This window comes from Vipera berus (assembly GCF_964194415.1).
Source record: "Vipera berus genome assembly, chromosome: 1".
Lineage (NCBI taxonomy): Eukaryota > Metazoa > Chordata > Lepidosauria > Squamata > Viperidae > Vipera > Vipera berus.
The window spans coordinates 68,160,157-68,181,578 of NC_138202.1; the positions used below are offsets into that span (position 1 = coordinate 68,160,157).

General features: G+C 38.5%; 1 protein-coding gene across 1 annotated transcript in view; it reads left to right on the forward strand.

The window, feature by feature from the left end:
- TYRO3 (TYRO3 protein tyrosine kinase) overlaps nt 1-21,422 on the forward strand; it is a 72,869-nt gene that overhangs the window by 18,566 nt on the left and 32,881 nt on the right. Inside the window, exons 3-5 of the mRNA XM_081313497.1 lie at nt 1,705-1,805; nt 9,870-10,040; nt 13,922-14,008. Coding sequence (XP_081169623.1) covers nt 1,705-1,805; nt 9,870-10,040; nt 13,922-14,008 — 359 coding nt within the window. The remainder of the gene's footprint in view (nt 1-1,704; nt 1,806-9,869; nt 10,041-13,921; nt 14,009-21,422) is intronic.

Consider the following 21,422-nt stretch of genomic DNA (forward strand, 5'->3'; position numbering starts at 1 on the left):
TTACCACTCACTTTCTCTTGGTTCAGCCTACTTTACTGGGTTATTGTGGCATGGATAAAATAAAGGTAGCTGCCCATGAAAATCCACCTGACCTCCTAGAGAAAATGATATATATTACCATATGAACTAATAGCTGAGAGTAGAATATTTCTCTTGGATGAGGTTTTTAAGATGTCGCCCCTAAAAGCTTCTACAACGAATTGAAGTGATGCATTTCCTAAATGTTATTATTTACCTGACATCTGAGACAAGTATATAAGTCACAATATTTGCATCATGACATCACGCATGCTTCATCATTTATTGCCTTGCCTCACCACCACCACCCCTTGTATCTCCTGCGGACGTCCATGGCTATATCACATCCCAGTGAAATGAGTTATACTCCCAAAGTATAATATTTCCCTTTCTTCCTGATAAGAAAATGATTAGTTTGTTAGGAGGCTTATTAAATTTGAGCTATGCTGAGTAAGTTCAAAAAATCACAGATCCTTAAGTAATTTTTTTATGAAGGAACATTTGCGGTGTCCCATTCACTCTTGTAAAACAAACATTTGCTTTCTCTGTATATTTCCAAACTTCAGGTTTAGGGCTGGATAGCTTGGCAACATCAGACTTCCTGGAACCAGTGAATGATTTTAAGTTTCTCAAAATCTTCAGACAGGAATTGCACAGTTACCGTAATTCATGTGGGTAGTAATCCTAGATTATTACTTATCTTCCATTGGTGCCAATTTTTCCTAAACCCTTTTGGGGAAAAATCTTCCACTTCATTCATTGCACTGTTTTTGTTTCTAGAGAAAATTTCCCCAACCAAATGTCCTCCAAATGTTTTGGGATCCCATAATTTCTGGCCAGCATAGTCAACACTTGGAAGCTGTGTTAGGGAAGGCTGTTCGGGAACATAGTTTTATCACTGCTGCATAGTTCCAAGGGATAATTGCTTAGCTAATGTCCTCCAAAAAGCTCGCTCTGCTTTCTGATCTATTCACAGAAACATTTTTGGGTGAAACCACCTGAAGGGGAACAACTTTGTTTATGTGTTTGTTTGTTTGTTTGTTTGTTTGTTTGTCACCCATCTCAGCCACAAGGTGATTCTGGGCAGTTTACAATGTTATAGGATTAATTCAGCGGCAATGAAAATGTCTTCTTTGCAAAATGGTCGCAAATTTAACGCTTGGCAATTTTAGTCTAGATGGCTAAGCTGGAAATGTCTTCCAGGTAGAATCTGCTAGTCGGAGGAGATAGTAATTGACTAGATTTTATTTTGAGATCCAGTTTGATGTAGTAGCTAAGACATCAGGCTAGAAGCGGGAGACTGTGAGTCCTAGTCCTAGTCTTAGCTAACTGGATGATCTTGGGCCAATCACTTTCTCACAGCCCTAGGAATCAAGCAATGACAAGCTACTTCTGAAATCTTGCCAAGAAAACTACGGGGCCTAGTCTAGTTGCCAAAAGTCAAAATTGACTTGAAGGCACACACATGCAAAATGTTTAATTTATTTCATTGATGCAGTTCCCTTTCCTCCTTTTTAAAATGTTTGGGGTAGGGAAAAACAATAACACTAAAAAGGCTACATTTTTCAACTTGTCACAAATTTAAAAATTCTGGAAAAACAAAAGTTGAGAGATATTTTATATCTACAAATTTTTGTTCGTATACAGTGTTATTTACCATTTTATATTCCCTTTCAAACTTTCTAGCTTGAAATCTGTAGATCGGACAGATTCTGGAAAATATTGGTGCCAAGTGGAGACCAATGGGAAGAAAGAGGAATCACAGCATGTATGGCTTATTGTGGAAGGTAAGGGGCCATGTTGCTGACTTCTTCTGAGGCAGTTGTAATAACTGTACATGAAGGCTGCGAGAAGAGTTTGCCTTGATTAATGTTAGCTTTGTGCATCTATGACCAAAGCAAGAATACTTTCATAATGAGCCAATAAAGATCCAAGTGGTGGAAGGGGGCAGCTGTGGGCTATTACATAATTTTTGCAATCTTTGGTAGTACAGTATGTGGAGCATTTCCAGTGTTATTTCCAGACTTGTATTTGAAAATGTGCATAGGAAATTGCTAGAACATGGCAGTCGGTCTATGTCTTTGCAATAGAATAATGAGATGAATATGTTGGTGATTATATCAAATGTGGAGGAAAGTCCAGAGAATCTTTCAAGATCCTGACTTGCCACTTCTGTGTGAGGAGAGATTGGTGTCTTTCTGTGTTTTAGGTCTTAGCAGGGCTTTTTTTGTCATAGAACGCTCAGAACGGAGTTCTGGCACCTTTTTTGGATGGAACCTTGTAGGGTAGGCAAGGCGGGTTGTATGACATGTGTGAGTTCCGGCACCTTTTTCTTTTACAAAAAAAGCACTGGGTCTTAGATATATGTTATGAAAATAGGGGGATAGGGAGATCACATATTATTGCCTGTGGCATTGATTTTAAATATATGGCTTAGCTTTGTTAGGAAATTCCAAAGGATCCCAGTCAGTTACAGAGAAATGTTAATCAGATTAAGGAGAGGCAGGAGACTAGTTAAACACAAGCTAGGGATGTGTTCAAAGGTCAATAGCTATGATCAGGCAGAAGTTGAAGTCGAGCATTAAATTTGGTAGATCATAATCAAAGAGACAGAGGATGAGGTTTAGTGGAAAACTGGGCTGGAGAATTAATGTTAGATAAAGTCAGACAAGCTAAATGGTTTGGATAGATAGTTCTTATAAGTAAGTGCTGCAGTCTGCTTGGCTGGCTCAGGAACCAGAAGGCTGATGACCCAGGAGGGAGATTGTCTGTTGGAGGCTCTGATTAAATATCTCTCATGATGTCTTACTGCACATTAATTTTTGATGGTTGTGGGTTTTTTCCCCCCTCCTGGTATCACTGCTTAGCCCCAAAGAATTGAGGTCTTTGAACTATGGTGCTGGAGAAGACTCCTGCAAGTCCCTTGGACTGCAAGGCGTTCAAAGCGGTCAGTCCTATAGGAGATCAACCCTGACTGCTCTTTAGAAGGCCAGATCCTGAAATTGAAACTAAAATTATTTGGCCACCTAATGAGAAGGAAGGACTCACTGGAGAAGAGTCTAATGCTGGGAAAGATTGAGGGCAAGAGAAGGGGACGACAGAGAATGAGGTAGCTGGATGGAGTCACTGAAGCAGTAGGCATGAGCTTAAAAGGACTCCAGAAGATGGTAGAAGACAGGAAGGCCTGGAGGAATGTTGTCCATGGGGTCGCGATGGGTCAGACATGACTTCGCAACTAACAACAAGAACAAAATATTTTGATAGTTGATGAATGTAATAGGATCTTAGCTGCTTATTAATGCACCTGTGCTTTTAACTGTAGTGAAGTGTGTGGGAGTAGCATATAGGATTTTATTCATTCATTACTTCTGTTTAGATGGATACTTGGTAGTTTATGCAGATTGGATGGAGGACATATTAGAGAGCCTTTGGTCTAGTAACTGTACATCTGTGAAGTTCGAAGTTACATGATTCATAAAGAATGGGTGGCTTCCTTCAGCTTACCTTGGGAGGATCTGTATGGGCTGTAATTATGGCTGTGGATCTGACCACGCTATCGGTGTCAGCTTGTATAATAACTGGAAAGGATTCTGCGGCAGGGCTACATTCTAATGCAGCAAGCAACGCTTGCTGTTCTGACTCATGGCTGAATCAGAGCCCCAGCATGGGCTCAGAGTACCGTGCTCTTTAGATATTTTTATTTTATATATATATATATATATATATATATATATATATATATATATATATATATATATATATATATATATATATATATATATATATATATATATATATATATATATATATATATATATATATATAAAATGCTTGTTAACTATTTAGACTATAACTATTTGTGTATATATATATATATATATATATATATATATATATATATATATATATATATGCACAAAAATATTTGCAATACTGTTTTTCCCCCTATCCTTCAGGAAGAAATAATGAGATGTGGCAGTAAGCAGATAGAAACAATACAGGAGGGATGCATGAGCTGTGCCAGCCACATTGAGAACAATGAAGCCTCTGCTTTTCTTTACTATCTTCTGGATTTTTTTAAAAGAAAAAGGAAAGGGGGAGGGGAGAGGCTAGATGTCATTTTAAGAAAATGCAATCACTGGAAAAATCGATAGTAGAGAACTTAGGTAAGAAAAATTGGGTGTTTGAATTTCTTCAGGATATATCAAAGACGAGAGAGAGAGAGAGAGAGAGAGAGAGAGAGAGAGAGAGAGAGAGAGAGACAGAGAGAGAGACAGAGAGACAGAGAGAGACAGAGAGACAGAGAGACAGAGACAGAGAGACAGAGAGAGACAGAGAGAGAGACAGAGACATATACCCTGATGCCAACTAAGCACATCTTTGTAAAGTTGAAGCAGCCAGGCTTACTCAGTCATACACTGAGCTACACCTCCTCCAATCTTTCTGTCTCGAGCATATTCTCTATCTTCCCTCTCCTTTCCTAGTGTAAAAAGGGAACAGTTGTCTTTAGTGTCAGAAGGGAAAGGAAAATTCTGACTATAGGTGCCAGCTCTTAAAGGCAGACCAGCCTAGGAATCCAACGTTATGTGTGCCGAGACTCTTTTAACTGTAGATATATAGTAGCAGCATTTTGGAAATCTCAGTGTGTTTTCTCCTTCCTTCCTTTTTCATAAGAAGAAGGGAGGATCTTGTCTGAGATGTCTTCTCAGGTTACATTTTTATCCTGGACTCAACTCTCTTTTATCTGACTTATTGTTGTTTCATATGGCATAACATTTGTGCATAAGGATTCACAGAAACAGCATGTAAAATGTATATCAAAATATAAAACACCAAAACAGTGGATCTGACTCTTGTCTTGGTAATGGCTGGCCCATTTTATACATGCATCAATGTTCCATGTACAAATAAAGATGAGGGGTTACAACTGTATTGCTGAGTAATTGGCTATTTAATCTCCATCCCTCTAGTCTGGACCTTACCATTAGAACTAGGATGATCCTATAACTTACTTTGCAGAGCGCTGTCTTATGTTTGTAGTTACCCATTCACAATTAACATCGGAGCAAGGACTGTGGGTCACTTGGTCATGCTCATTCTCATTGTGGTCCTGTTCCTGTTTATTGAAGACCACTAGCACCCCTACATCAGGGGTGCAGCAGAATTTATATATAAAGAACTGTCACTACCTTTTGCTTCCTTGTAAGTAATATTTCACTTACATAGAAAATAGAATTTTTTCCAGGAAATTTACAGCTAAATGCTTCTGTTGACATAACTTAAACTCTGAAGGTCAAACAGTATTGTTTTTACTTTACTAAAACAAAAAAAATATCAAGTTTAAAGCCAACAGAGCTAAAGAGCTATTTGATATGGATTTTGAACAATTGTTTATTTAAGAATGAAAACAAAACAAGCTGTCATTTAAAATTATTACTTATTACTCTCTCTTATGTCAACCTTGTGAGTTATTGAATATCTGAAAGAATATTATTAAGCCATCTTATGGCAGATGTGTGTCCTAAAATACTGTTCCAACTTCTAAAATGAAAAGCAGCCCCAGGAGAACACAAGAGTAGTTAGTGCAAGGATTCCCTAACTTTGAAGCAGATAGAATATACATAGCAAATTAGGAGAACTCTCTCAGAATGAGAACAGTCCCACAGTGGGTGTTTCCTAACATTCTTTCAATCCTTCAGGATATTTTCAGATATCCCAGCTTACCTCGGCCATTGTTTTTCTGTTCAGGTAGCCTCATCTCTAAACAAAGCACATTTTTTTCTAAAGGGATCAGGAGATATAGTTGGGAATATGAAGGATACTTGAGTCTGGTATTTTGCTTTACAGCTTGCAGACTTTTCATATACTGCTCAAAAAAATAAAGGGAACACAAGATAAGACATCCTACTATTAAATACAGTACATTGTGTTGTTTAATGTTCCCTTTATTTTTTTTTGAGCAGTATATATTTATTTCAAAGTAACCTAAGTAAAATAAAAATCAATGATGCTTGTAATCTGGTGGGCACTGGAAAAGTGATGGTGGAATGGTGGTGTACCTGAGCAAACTTAGGGCATTTGAGCGAAGGGATGGAGACAACTCATAAAGGTCTGTGCAAATATCCTTGAAAAATAGGAGGGGGAGGAGGAAGAACCACAGATGAGGCAATTGTCAAAGAAGAGGCAGCTGAGCTTGCAGAAAGAATGGGGGCATGGCCAAATTCTCAAAAGGAATCCTCCGTAGTTTCTTGAACTGCATTGTAAAGGCAAGCTGAGAGAGATAATACATTCAAACTTGCAAGATTCTCTTACTGTACTCATGGTTGGTGCTTCTAGTTTGGACTTTGAAAGGGCTGACACAACCTCTTTGGCTGCCTTTTTCCTGTGAGAATATTAGTGGAAGTGGGAAAGAAGATTAGAATGGAAGAAGAATGAAAGGAAATTCAGAGCAGCCTGTGTTCATACTTGCAACCTTTTACAACTGAATTTCATGTTATGTCATTTAAACACCGTTTGAATCTGTGACATCTATTTCTCCCTTTTTTCTAATATAGTTCAGAGCTACAATAATAGCTCTGAACTAAATCTTAATTTATTTAACTCCTGCATTGTTTATTGAATAAACAGTAATTACTGATGTGATATCAAACACTAAGCCATATACCATGAATTTTTTTTTCTTCCATTCAATTCTTGGTTACTACCTGGACAAGTCCCAGCCGTTTTCTTGGCAGTTTTTCAGAAGTGATTTGCCATTGCTTCCTCTCTAGGGCTGAGAGAAAGTGACTAGCCCAAGGTCAACATTATATACCAACCTAATAAATGGCTTCATTTACATACTATTAAATTGTGTATTCAAGGGTAAAAAATGAAACATAGTCCTCAAAAGCAGAAAAATAGCCACTTTTGTGCTAAGCCAAAATGAAAGAACCCATATCCTGGTGTAGCATATTATGTGAAGCAAGCTTGCGTTCATTTTGCTAAGCTTCATATAATATATTTGCACCAGATCTTAGAATTGGCACTTGGTGAATTTCTTGTTGAGAAGAGGACAGATCAGGGAGTTCATGATTCATAACTCAGATGCTTTCCCCCTGCATGTTAGTCCTCTCATAATTAAAAATATAGAAGGATGAGACCTGTTAGATGATTTGAAAGTTTTTTTAGGAGGTGATCACAGTCTTTGTGTCCACAGCCATAAAGAAAATTGGATGATTAAACCCAAAATATTAAAGAGCTTGAGTGAACCCTGAAGCTGGGAGCATGTATTATATCATTAGAATGAAGTAGCTAACTTAGTAACTAACATTAGGTTTTTTTATTATTTTTAAATCTTTTCAGGTGCTTATAACATGAAAAAGAATTTTAAAGTACATTGGCCGGGATGTAATTTTTTTTGCTGGGCAACACAAACTGAATGTTTTGGGGTCCTACAGATCAAATGTGTTCATTTAAAGCAGGGGTGTCAAACTGACAGCTTGTGGGCTGGTTTCATCATACTGAAGCCACGCCTACCCCATTGCCGGCAATGGAAAAAGAGTCACAATACGTCCACAGGAAAGGATATGAACCCACATTCTTCTTGTCTATTATTTAGATTTGCTTATTTAAGTCCTGATATTCGTAGCATTTGATGATAGGGCCTTTTCTATTGGCCATGGAGTAGTTCCTGTTCTAATCAGTTCTCTGGAAGGTCATGTTGTCTAGTAGTGTTTATTCAGGAGATTTGGACTTTGCCATATCCTTCTGTATCTTGCTGTCTTTAAGTTTTAGCTAACATTGTTCAGTGAACATTGAGTGATACATTGAGATCAATCAAGAAAATTCATCTCTGATTTAGAATCATATCCACAAGATATTGCAAGCAATTTATATACTTGAAAAAAGCTGTGTCAAATTGTTTTTAGATATCACTTAGAAAATGTTTTAAAGGATTGGGATATTTGTTTAAGATCAGGCAGCTAATCAGAGGTCAAATGACTTAAAAGTAAGAACGAACATTCCTGCATAGTTAGGACTCTGTTGGGGCTTATTTTTCTTTATCTGATTGTGATGCCATTGTGTAGATATCAGTTTGTGATATAATCCTATCAGAGTTAAACACTGGTAAGTATCAGTGATTTCCAGAAGTTTAGATTTTGCATTCTTCCCACAAAAATTGCTAAACACAGGGGGTTTTGTCCAAAGTTATTATCTTCAAATGCAAACAAGTGGTTAGAATTTAAAATAAATCCAAACATATTCAAAACATCAAGCAAGTATATGTTAATATGTTACTTGCATAATTTATGGTGAGCAACAGTCAATTATGGATAAAAACCTATTTGAAAATACACTGAAAGAGTATATAAAAGACAGACAAGAAAAGCTGGATGGACAACCACTCATATCTAAGATTGATTTGAAAATAGTATCACAGCAAGAGAAGCTGTGGTTTTTCTATAAAAATTACATTTTTCTCAAAGCTATTTTGAAAAACCCAAGTAAACTTTGAAATATATGTTAAATACATTTTCAGATATTTGGTGAGTATGAAATGTTTAGATTGGCAGAAAATTGTGTATTTATCACTGAAGAACATTTTTAATCTTTCAGGCATTGGTAATAAATGTAGTTTTATTATGAATATATCAACATTGGTACCATTTCTCCCCTTCAGTTATCAAGAGTCACTTAGGATTAATTAGGTACTCTAGCATATAGCATAGAGACATCATGAAAAGAACTATAGGGCAAACATTTATTTGTTTTTCTTCACTGTAGATTTTATTATTTTTTTATTAGTTTAGAATAAGGGCCAGCTATATCTCCAGTAGGGACGCGGTGGCTCAGTGGGTTAGGACGCTGAGCTTGTCGATCAGAAGGTCGGCAGTTTGGCGGGTCGAATCCCGAGTGCCGCGTAACAGAGTGAGCGCCTGTTACTCGTCCCAGCTTCTGCCGACCTAGCAGTTCGAAAGCACGTAAAAATGCAAGTAGAAAAATAGGGACCACTACGGTGGGAAGGTAACAGCGTTCCGTGCGCCTTTGGCGTCTAGTCATGCCGGCCACATGACCACGGAGACGTCCTTGGACAAGCGCTGGCTCTTCGGCTTTGAAACGGAGATGAGCACCGGCCCCTAGAGTCGGAAACGACTAGCACGCATGTGCGGGGGAGCCTTTACCTTTTTATATCTCCAGTGCTTTTTTTGTAAAAGAAAAAGGTGCCAGAACTCACACATGTCATACAACCTGCCTTGCCTATCCTACAAGATTCCATCCAAAAAAGGTGCTGGAACTCTGTTCTGAGCGTTCTATGACAAAAAAAGCCCTGTATATCTCTGAATACATTTTTAATATGTAACTAAAGAAAGGTGTTCAGAGTTAGAATTCAAAATAGGAATATATTTTCTGTTAGCTTCTAAACCTGCTATTTCAGTGCTTTCGATACGCATGCATTTAATTACGTTGGTATCTTTTAATTATTTCTCAGATGTGCATCTAGGCTCATAGTAAAACGCTGTCACTGAATAATGCTCATCATACAGTTTATACAGCAAAAGAGAAAAGACTAATCCTTCAAAAATTTCAAAAATTACCTGGCAGTGTATCAAAATAATTGTTCCTCTCTTTCTCCCATTCAATGATCAAATTATCCCTTCAGCAAACAAAATATACAAGGACACGTTTGATCTTGTAAATGATAGCGGACTCTTCTTTCTGAAGAAAAATGACAAAACTGGCCATAAATATCAAAACATATTCGGCGAGAGCAAGAGAAGTTAGTGCTTTGTTAAATATAAACTGCTAAGAAAGAATTAAATGCATCTGTTTCAGCTAATAACATGCAAAAGTCTCCCATTTTATTATTCAAGGTGTTCCTTATTTCACTGTTGAGCCAAAAGACCAGTCAGTTATCCCTGGTGCGCCTTTCCAGATGGCCTGTGCTGCTGTAGGACCACCTGAGCCAGTGACAATTGTCTGGTGGATGGGTGATTCCAGGCTTGGACATCCAGACATCTCTCCCTCCACACTAAATGTGTCAGGTAAGACTTCTTCCTCTGATAAATAAAACTATCCATACAGGAGTAGGATGGCTAATGGGGCAAAGGTATAAACAACGATAATACCCAGTTTCTGACCCAGTGTAAGAATTTTGTGTCAGGTATGTTAAAAAGAGGGAAAACAACAACAACTACAACAGATAATTCAAAAACAAGTGTACATTTCTCTCTCCTTACATCCCAGTATTTTTTTGGCAAGATTCTCCCCCACCAAAAGAATTGCTTATTGTTTGTAATGGCTTGTATAAATGCTTCTGTTTTCTACAAAATATCAAAAGCCCACTACGTGCACCAGCTTGTAGTAGGTGAAAGAAAACAGGATTGAACTTACAATGTTGGGGAAATGGCCCACCCTGAAAAATCATGTGCAGTTGATGGAATGTTGTAAAAATCCTTGGATTTCTTTATTACTTTCGATGTTCAAAAAAAATATAATACCACAAAAGTTAATACGATGGAGATTAAACAATTGCCACCGAGAACTTTGAGATCTTCAAGACAAATTTAAAGATATATCTGTAGTGAATATTTTTCCTACGTTTAGGAGCAAATAAAAGACATTCTAGATTTAAGAGAAAATAGGAGACCTGCAAAGGAGAATTTCCTGTTGATATTTATCTTAAAACTGAAAGGAAGTATTGCTTCCTCAAACAGGTGTGTGTGTATATATATATATGTGGTTGGAAAGCCCTTAACTAAGCCCTAACATGCCTTTTTCATTGCCTGTTCTGCACAAACACTAAGGAGGAAGTGAAAGGATCAGATGAATCTACTAAGATCTTATAAAAAGTTATAGTTCCTTAGGCATACAAGAACAAAGGCATATGAGGAAGGGAAAAAAGCCTGGCATCGCATATGAGGAAGGGAAAAAAGCCTGGCATCAGCAGTGAAGAGCACAGAAATGCTAAAAGAAAGTAATAATAGGCCAGGAAGACAGTGGGGTGGGAAGAGGCAACGCTTTCAGTGATTACACTGATTTATATTAAAAAGTTGATTACCTTTTCAGGGCACAGTCTGGCTTTTCTGTTTATATCCTCCTATACCTAGAAGATATTGGGGACATGCTGGGTGTTGTCTGAAAGAGCAACAAGAATGTTTTCCTTGTTTAATCAGTTAATGTAAAACATGCAACTCTGAGGTTTTGTAAGAAGCTTTTAAAACTTGTTGACATCTCTTCATTTGTCTTTTTATCTACTCCTGGCTTGTTAACTTCAGCTTTTGTAAAAGTAATATAAAGATTGCTCCAGACAAGTTTTGACAGTTCACCGTACTTTCCTGAAAGGCAGCCACAGCTGCAATTCAGACTTAAGCATATTTTGAAATGAGTACTATAAGACAAGCTGAAAATGAGATTAAAAACTCCAGGGAGCAGTTTCCACAGATGTATTTTCCTCAAAGCTCCCCACTTCCACTTTTCTAAGTAATGGAAACTTAGCGGTGTCAGTTGGGTTTCTTTCACAAGCAATGCCACAAGTAATTACAAAAATCAAAATGAAAAATATGTGCAGTGGAGCAAATTGGACATTGAAAAGTAAGCTTATAAACTCATTCAAAATCTCATTGCTCCTCTAAGTCTTCTGCACGTAGCTTAAAAATACATTTCCCCAGTCACAATAGTTCTGTGCTTCCAACCAGCATGATGTCAACAAAACTGCAAAAACAACAAAAAGTCAATGCTTTTGCCTGAGGGAGATTGCTCATTAAGCTCCAGTCAGAGAGAGGCCTTGCTTCTTATCATTGGGACAAAATAAACATTCCAAGAAACATTCCCTTTTTGACTGGCTAGGCTTCCATCCCATTGTTTTATCATAAATAATTGTAGGACCGGTAAAGCTAATTGTTAATTATCAGAACCTCTCATTTGGATAACCTCTTTATTGAAGGTTGGGGCTAATGGTATTGGGTTCACTGAACTTAGAACTTCCCAACTTCTGGATTCAGTAGGCATCCCATGTTCTTGGTGATCTTTATTGTGGGAGCTGGTAATTTGTTCACATATAATACTAAGCTATCATGTAGGTTTTTTGGTTTTCCAGATTTAACTATTGGAATTTGTAAATCATGGTTGATGGTTAGGATGCACGGGGGGGGGAGTTATGTAAGGGACTGGTTGTTTCTATCCATCCCACCTAGTCTGAAAGGAGGAGCACACCCTAAAAAATACCATCTACTGGGACATTGGAAGCAGGCTTTTTCTACAGCAGTCCCTGCCCTCTGGAACACCATACTCTTTGTGGCTGAATTAATCCTGACCCTGCTGACCTTTCTCAAAGCATTGAAGACCCAGATACAGTATGCTCCAGGGTTTGGGGATTAGATGGTCTGTGAGGTGTGATGTTCTTGTGCTATTAAGTTCTTATGGGGTTTCTTCTCAACCCTCATTGGTATTTTTTAAATATGTTGTTGATACTGTTTTTGCATTGTTTTAAGGTTTTTATTCTGCGTCTTGCAACTGCAGTTTTAAATTGATTTATAATACATACATATATACATACGTACATACTTATATTATATATGTATACAGGACTACCTGTAAACTACCTAGAAGTTCTTCTAACCTATGATATGGAGGGATCATTTTACAGGATTTTCGTACTACCAGGAAGCTTGTTTATGGAATCATATAAAACTTCCTTTAAATAAGTTACAGATTGCTCTTTAAGCATGATTACCTGGAGTTTTACAAGCTCAAAATGAAGTGGAAATTCCATTTTGATTTGAAGGCATAGTTTATTTTGTTTCTCAACCATGCTCCTAATTTGACCTATTCTGGGTTGGGGGGGAAAAACTTCCTTCACATGTGCATGCAATATTTTGCTCTCTAGATAAAGCAATAGCACTTAGATTTATATACCGCTTCATAGGTCTTTGCAGACCTCTAAAAGCAATTTACAGAGTCAGCATATTGCCCCCAACAATCTGGGCCCTCATTTTACCGACCTCGGAAGGATGGAAGGCTGAGGCAACCTTGAGCCGGTGAGGATCGAACCCCTGGCAGTTACCAGAATTAGCCTACATTCTTACCCCTGCCCGCCATGGCTCAATAAAATTCAGCCCAAAATATGGATTAAAAACGCAACTCTGAAAGAAGTTTGTCTTTCTTCCCAGGCTGTACTGTATAGAAAATGGCTCTGAACAGCTAGTGTGCTGTTTCTAGTTGAAAGCTTTTCCTTCTGCAGCTTTTATTTCTGTAATCTAATAGTAAAGCCAAGATATACTCCCAGATACATAGTCATCATTCATGTGCACATTTTGTGAAACTAAATTTGCAAAATTTAGAAAAGAAACAGTCATTTGTTAAACTATGTTTGTGATCCCTTTCCTGGAAACTGTTGTAAGTTTGCCTTTGAAATAGATTATTCACTTCACTGAGGAAACGTGCTTTCTCCATCATGCATCTGGAATGGCCTTCTCTTCCCCCCCACCCCCAGTACAGTACCTTCCCTTTTGGGATCCTAGAAAGTTGTTAAAACCTAGCTTTGGTTCCAGGCCTGGAATTCATGTATCGGTGTAATTTAGGGGGTGGGAGGTGGGGTGGCTGTTGTGTTCCTTTTAAGATTATTTTAGTCCAGTCTATGTAGTTTTATGTTTTAATTGTTTCATTGGGATTTTTTGGTTTTGTATGCCACCCAGTCTCCTTTGGAATTGGGTGACTATAACAAATAATAAATAATACCAGCGTGTACAAAAAACACCTTTTGACCCACATAATTTTTGTTCTGCTTTCAGTTCAGTCTTTTGAGTTGTATTAATAAAATCTGAGCGATGTGTGAAACCTGTGAAATTCTACTTACAGGTTATTAAATATTTAGATTGTTTTCTAGGGTTTTTTTCAGTATTCTTTTTTCTCAACCAATTTCTAGGTATTAATCAAAGTACAGTTTTCTCCTGTGAAGCCCACAACATAAAGGGATTATCTTCATCTCGGACGGCCATTGTACAGATTAAAGGTGAGAAATCAGTTCCTATCCTTCCACAGATGAAAACATAGAAAAGAGGCACATTCCCTCACAGGAAAAGGGAAAAAGTAATCTAAACCAGAGCTCCCCAACCTTTCTGGGTTGGTGGCCCAGAGGGAAAGGGAGGAGTAGCGAAATGTGTGTGTGTGTGTGCATGTGCGCAAACAGGTCCGTGCACAGCGGCACCGCTAGCATCTGCACGCATGCACAAGTAGGCCGTGCGCACCTGCAGCAGTGCTGGTGTCAGCACTGGTGCATGCACGCATGAGCAAGGGGGAAGCTAGCACCTGTGTGCTTGCGCAAATGGGCTGCTAGCATGTGCGGCACCACTAGCACTCGCCAACCATTCCCGTGGCCCAGTGGCCATCAGGTACTGGGCCGCAGACCACAGGTTAGAGACCCCTGATCTAAACTACTAAAAACACTAGTTTTTTTCTCCACCTTTTAAAACTGCTACCCTCAACCCTCACACGTGACTTCTTAGCTGACTATTCATGCTCTCAACAGATTAAATAAAACTCAGAAAAATTATTTACAATGTTTTTATGCAGGCCAATCCCTTTAGCAGGAAAATTTGCTGATTAAAAATAAACCACCAGCAGCTCAAGAAAGGAATGAGATACAAGGGAACAAACCTTGTTTTAACTTAGGAAGGTTAGGGCTAGGGCATCAAAGGTCTTTCTAGAAGGAAAAGGGTGCTGTAACTATAGACATCAGGTATAAAAATGTAAGATGATGGAATATGAGTCAGGATGTCACAGCACAAACTCCAGTCTTTTGTTCTTGTGTCATGACATTATATATAGAAAGTCAATTAAGTGGTTGGTGTCACAACAGTGCAATGCATGCTTCATCATTAGTCTCTCCTATGGATGATCATGACATTGTCTACAACAGGGGTGTCAAACTCAATTTCATTGAGGGCCGCATCAGCATTGCGGTTGCCCTCAAGGGGCCGGGTGGGTATGGCCAGGGTGGGCGTGGCCTACTGGGTGGGCGTGGCTAGACTGCATATGGCCTATTGGGTGGGCGTGGCCAGCTCTACATCGTTCACATCAAGGGTGACTATGGGGGCCTGGGCAGGAGTGGGACAGATCTGAGGGTCTCTGGCAGAAGGAGGATCTCTGGGCCAGGGCCAAGGCAGTGGGGGCCGTTCCCTCTCTGTTTCCAGGATGGCTTTGCAGGCCACATGAAACCACTTTGTGGGCCGGATCCGGCCCCCGGGCCTTGTGTTTGACATGTCTGGTCTACAATGTGTAAATGAGAACAGCATCCTTTTTGGCAGATGTACTGTAGATTTGGTGTTTTGGCAGCCAAAGTGTCTCCCGTCATCCTTTTGCTCAAATCAACTGGCTTTTCATGAGCTATTGAAAACTAAAAGGTGCAGGCTACTGCTTGGAACAATTACATTTCAGGAAAATACTGCTTTTATATCTTTCTATACTTCGCAGCACTAAACTTTCATTTAAAGCATAACAAGGTTTTGCTTCTAAAGTAAGTAATTCTTTTTCTCCTCCCAGTTTGTTCTCTTATTTAACAAGAAACTAAATGTGTAGGCTAAGAATAATTATTACTTTTGTATGGCAGGGAAATTAGATAACTGGTTAACTGCATTCCTTGTTATTAGATAACTTGGTTAACTGCATTCCTTGTTATGCAAAATAGAATATATAAGAATACACTGTTATGAGCAAGTTGAATTAATGAGAAGATCCGATTTCTTTCCTTTTTAAAAATAGTCTTATTGAAGTTTTTAATGAACTGAATACAGCTAAACTAGAAGAAAAAAGGTCCAGAAGGTACAGAAAAAAAAAGAAAACAAAAAGGCACCATAGGCAAGAATAAAGAAGCTTTCAAACTTCATCACATTGTGCATAAGCTGATTTATTAACTTTTCATCCTTTTTTAATATTACATATAAAATACTCTGTTCTCTCCATAACCTAACTTTTATCGATATGCAATCCGGAAATCATCTTTTTAATCTTAGTTCAGCAAAAAATTCATTAGAAGTTAACAGAAATATCAGACAAATAGCTTATCCCTGGTCAAATAGTCCAACTTTATATTCCTTCTTTTTGCTCTACTCGATTTAAATTGACCTTTCATTCCTACAGCGACCTACTTTGTAAATCCCAAAAAAGGCATTGTCCAAAATTTCTTATTGCATCTGCCCCATGTCCAGATCCTGATTTGTCTTTTGTATTACCATATTGGTTATCTCAATTTTTTTGTCTTCCATGCCTTCAAACTCTATATTGCCTATGCAAGTTTTCCTCAGCAAAGCTGGCTGTGAGTTGAAGTCCAAAAGTCTTAAAGTTGCCAAGGTTGAGGACCCCTGGCCTAAAGAATTTTTGAAATTCCAGCAGGTCCCCCAAAAGTTACTTACAACCCTTCCTCAGAGTTATGACTACTACATACCCATACCCCTTGCTGGGGTTGATGTGTCACATGTCCTGCACTTGGCACTTGGCTTGCATTTACAACTGGTTGCAGTGTCCTGGGGTTATGTGACTACAATTTGCAACTTTTTTCTGGTTTCTGCCATTTTTTTGCCAGAAATTGACAAAAACCACCTATTTGGGAGAATGGATTTGGTTAACAACCACATTGTTCATTTAACTACTGCAATGACCTGCTTTTTGACCAGCGTAAATATAGTCATAAAATATACTCAAGACAGGTGGCGACCCGCATAGCAACTACAATGATTTGTGACCAAAATTCCTAGTTCAACTGAGGTTGTTAAGTGAGGACTACTTGTATGAATGAACCTTTATTGTTAAAGTACAACCATGTATACATTGAGATTGGCTGAGCCTCCCTTCGTGCCCCCACCCCCAACTCACAGTGACAACAAACCCTCCATCTTATTACACCATGTGAGCTAATTGCACAACACACCAGCCTCGCAAGTCAATCATACATAAAGTTTATAAAATTATTTCCCATTCAAGAGCCTAACAGCCCATGGATAAAAGCTGTTCTTCAGCCTGTTGGTACGGCTGGCTATACTCCTATATCTCTAGCCGATGGTAGGAGAGTAAAGAGATACCGTCCAGGGTGTGAGTCATCCCTGAGAATTTTCCTCACTCTTCCAAGGCAGCGAGCCCTGGCGATGTCATCCAGTGGTGTCAGGGGACAGCCCACAATGTCTTGTGCTGTGCTCACCACCCTCTGTAATACTTTCCTATCTGCGGCTGTCATACCAGCATACCAAACCACAATACAGTACGAGAGGACGCTCTCTATAGTAGACCGGTAAAAGAGGGTCATTAGCCGTTGTTCTACCCTGTTCTTCCATAAGACCCTGAGGAAGTGGAGTCTCTGTTGGGCCTTTCTGGCCACCTGGGTTGTATTAACTTTCCAGGTAAGATCTACACAGAGGTAGACTCCCAGAAATTTAAAGGAGGAAACTCTTTCCACACAGAAAATCACAGTAGTGATTTTCCATCTTGCATTATTGCTGGTATGTTGTACTTTTTGTTAAGGCCAAGTTGGAAGTCAAATACAGAACTGATGGGTTGAAAAGGGCAGGTGTAGAGTGACACTAAGAAAGAAAATACTGAGGTTCACCCATAGTTCAGTAATTTGTTTAGGTTTTATTGGTTTAGAATTATCTGTGAACCAACCCATTACTGCTTAATGCTGTGCCAGCTGAAGGGTATATGATGCCCCCTGGGCCACCTTCCACCTGTGCAAAGCTTTACATTTACAGAATGATTTGGAAGGAGGGATATTTGGTGCTGTAAGCCAGTGCTGACCTGAACAGGCTTTCTGTTATATTGGGATGGGCATTGTCTTCTAGGTCAAGAGCTGGAATTCAGCTTCTCAACCTGGCCGGGTATTAAAAGCCTTACTGTATAGTGAAATGATGGCATAAGCTGAGAAGATGAGCCTCAAAGAAATGAGCAATTTCCTGCTCAGCTCTGGAAATAGGTGGGCATCAGAGTCAGAATGAGAGCATTTTTTCCTCACAGAGGTTGTGTGGTTCCAAATCTCCAAAACTGCTGCTGAAAATCAATAATTTAATTGCTGAATTAGATGAAATGAGATAAAATGAGATAACCTTGAGAGAGAGAGAGAGAGAGAGAGAGAGAGAGAGAGAGAGAGAGAGAGAGAGAGAGAGAGAGAGAGAGAGAGGGGGGGGGGGGAGAGAGCTAGCTATGCCTATATAATAAAGAAAACAGGTCGTGAAGAGGATGTGTAGCGTCCCAGACAATCCTGTGGATCTTGCTCAAGCATCGCTGAATTTCGGCACTGCAATTTTGAAGTGTCCTTGGAGATTTATGTGTTATACAGTCTGTGTGTCAGGACCCACCCCAATCCACGTCTTAGGAAGACAAAAACTCTTAGAGTCAGTTCTAGTCCAAAAGGAATCTTTACTAGGACATGCTTGGTTGTGGGAATACAAGACAGGACTTAGTACTGTTTTACAAACTGAAATTTTATAAAGGGTACCCGGTTCAACCCCCCTTCCCTCAACCCCATTTGGTCAGCCCCCATCCTTCTACTTCGTGTCATCCCTTTCGTGGGGGAAAAAAAGGAACTTCGAATCTTTAGGGTTATTGCCTTCTTCCTCTCCAGAATTAAAAGAAAACACAAGCCAGATACCTTCTTCTCTAACCCTCCCTTTTGATCCCCCCAGTTCAAAAGGTTCCCTTGGTCTTTGAAATAACCTAAGGCAGGCTGAATCCACATATGCTCCTCCTTCCTCGGGAGATGGCGGAATCCTTAAGGGGGGGGATAATGTTTTAAACATACATTTATGAATGTGATATAAATGGATTCTGACACTGTGTTACGTTCAAACCAGGTCATTAGATTCCAACAAATCACAGTGAAGAAGAAAAAAATCTTGATTTCATTTATAGATGCCACTTTCTAATTGATTTGACCCACTATAACTGTGGGAAAGAATTCCAAATTTCTTGAAACTGGTCTGATCCAAGGGATGTTATTTAATTCTTTAACTCTTCCACTCTTAACAGAAAACTGCACTGTCTCTGTTTTGAGGCAACAGACTGCCCAGCAAGGATTTGAACCGAGTCCCCTCTTATTAATAGTAACCAAAAATGAGTAATTCATGCTTCTAAGCTTTGAAGCTTTGATGAGATAAGGAGAAGCTAGATTTAGGTTTCTAGCTTGGACTGAATTCTCAGATTTATTTAGAACTTTGAGGTAAGATATTTGAAAGCACTGCAAGTAAACTAAGTATGAGTTCCTGCTCTAGAAACTAATGGCAAGCAAATTACTAGGCATGATCTAAAGGTAAGAGGAAGCCTTTGCCAAGGAAGGAGTGGGAGTTGGTTTCAAGAATCAGTGGCAACATGAATGGAACCATTGAGCTATGAGTGGGAACAGGAGATGACGGGAGCAGTGAAGGGGTGTATCTGAGAGAACATATGGAGAGCAAGGAGCTTGAGAGTAAATTAGGGGAAAATGGGCCAGAACAAGAGAAATGAGAGGCAACCAGCTTGAATTTATATTTAAAAAGACAACAAACCAAGGAAGAATTTGGAAATGGTTTTCTCAAACCAGCAGTGTCATCAAAATCTTTACCCTTTTTTATTTCTAGTGTTTACAAAAAAAAGTGTCATGATTAGGCAACTGCTCCTATGTGTTCCCCCTTTCTTTTCCTGTTCATTGACAGTTCCTTGTACTTTCTCATCTTCCTTTCAAACATGTGTTTTATTATAAGACTCATCCAAATTGTGACTTCATCTCATTTCAAATTTATCCTGTCTTCCTATATACTTTTAATGAAATATTGCCAAGGAATGTCACGATGGCAACAGCAATAAAGTACTAATGAAAAAAAGAAATATAAATCTCAGAATACTTATGGAAAGAGCTTGTCTGGAACTTTTTCAAGCAAGACTGAACTGTGAAGACATGTTGTTTCCTAACATCATTTGCAATGTAATTAGCAAGGAGGTGTAGCAGTTTTTAGTCTATTGTCCAGGATGATCTAAATCAAAAGGGTCCTGGAGGGATGTATCATTCCTGAAGTTGCAAACTTCTTTTGGTTCTGTGTTGCAAGCTTTTGTATTCATAAGATCCATAGGTAGCCTCTGGAAATAGTATCTGCAATATTTAGTGTGTAGTGTCACTAATGTGTAGAGGACATTGATTTTTGTAAGGCATGTCATATTTATATACAGCAGAAATGAGTAAAATAAGGGCAAAGAATGATAGGTTCTACTCTGTGTGTCTTGCCCCTGAGCTAGTCTCCTTGGTGCATTATTTGCAGATGTGTCAGAGAAACCGTTCCTGAACAGTGGTTTCTGTTCTGAAGTTGTCAGATATTGAGTAATAGCGTAATTAAAAGCACATGATGTTGGGAAGACGCTGAATGCCATATGCATATATAACGCATGAATAAAGTTGGTTCAGGAAGGCTGTGGAAATTCTGAAGTAGTGCAAAGGGTTGGGGTGTAGACTTCTTATCCGTTAATGTGATTTGTTTTCCTAATCACCAACTAATGTAAGTTCTCTGGGCAGTTGCCAAAACTGCTCAATATTACATATAAAACAACAAAAACTAAATCAGAAGGGAAATGGATTACAAATTGAGAAATCAAACTATGGAGCGTAAATTATTTTAAAGCTGTAATCAATAATAGTAGAATAGTAAACAGAAAAAAAATAACTTGTTTTGAAAAAGGCTATAAAATAAGCACAAAAACAAATCTCCTTAGTAAATTAAGTTTATTATTGGGTGCTGTGTCAAAAGATCTTCTCACTTGATCAGGGAAGTGGAGGGAGAATTACACAACCTAATTTGGAGAATATAGAAAGTTGGGCAGGAAAATATGGAAAAGGTCAAAGCTGCTTCCATACAATAGTACAGATACATGCACAAGGAAGCTTCAGTTGGTGCCAGATTTTTTATACAACCTTAAAAATATTGGAATTACAGTAATTGAACTTCCCAAACAACTGTGACTCATAATCAGGGGACTAAGGGTTTCCAGCTAAATGAGACTTGCTTGCCTGCACCATTAGTGACTCCAATGACTTCAGCAACAATTGCATCCCCTTTTGTGTTTGCTGATACTAAGGGAAAGTGATATTGTTCTGATATTGGGTGACGTATCACTCAGATAAATCTCATTACATACTCAACATTTTTGCAAGCCTCATAAACTTCAGAATGAGATAGAAGTTTTTATAAGGGATGATTATCTCTATTATCTCAACAGAATTAATGTAAATAACTGCATTGTGAATGACGTAGATTAAAAATGTCATATTTTGCATTTTCATGAAACATTTTTATAAGAATTGAACAAACTTTTCTGAATTTCTGTAGATTTTCTTTAAATCCTGTTCTTTTCCAGTATTTAAATGCATTCCAATATATAAGTAATGAGAGTTAGTTTGCTGTAGTGATTAAATCATT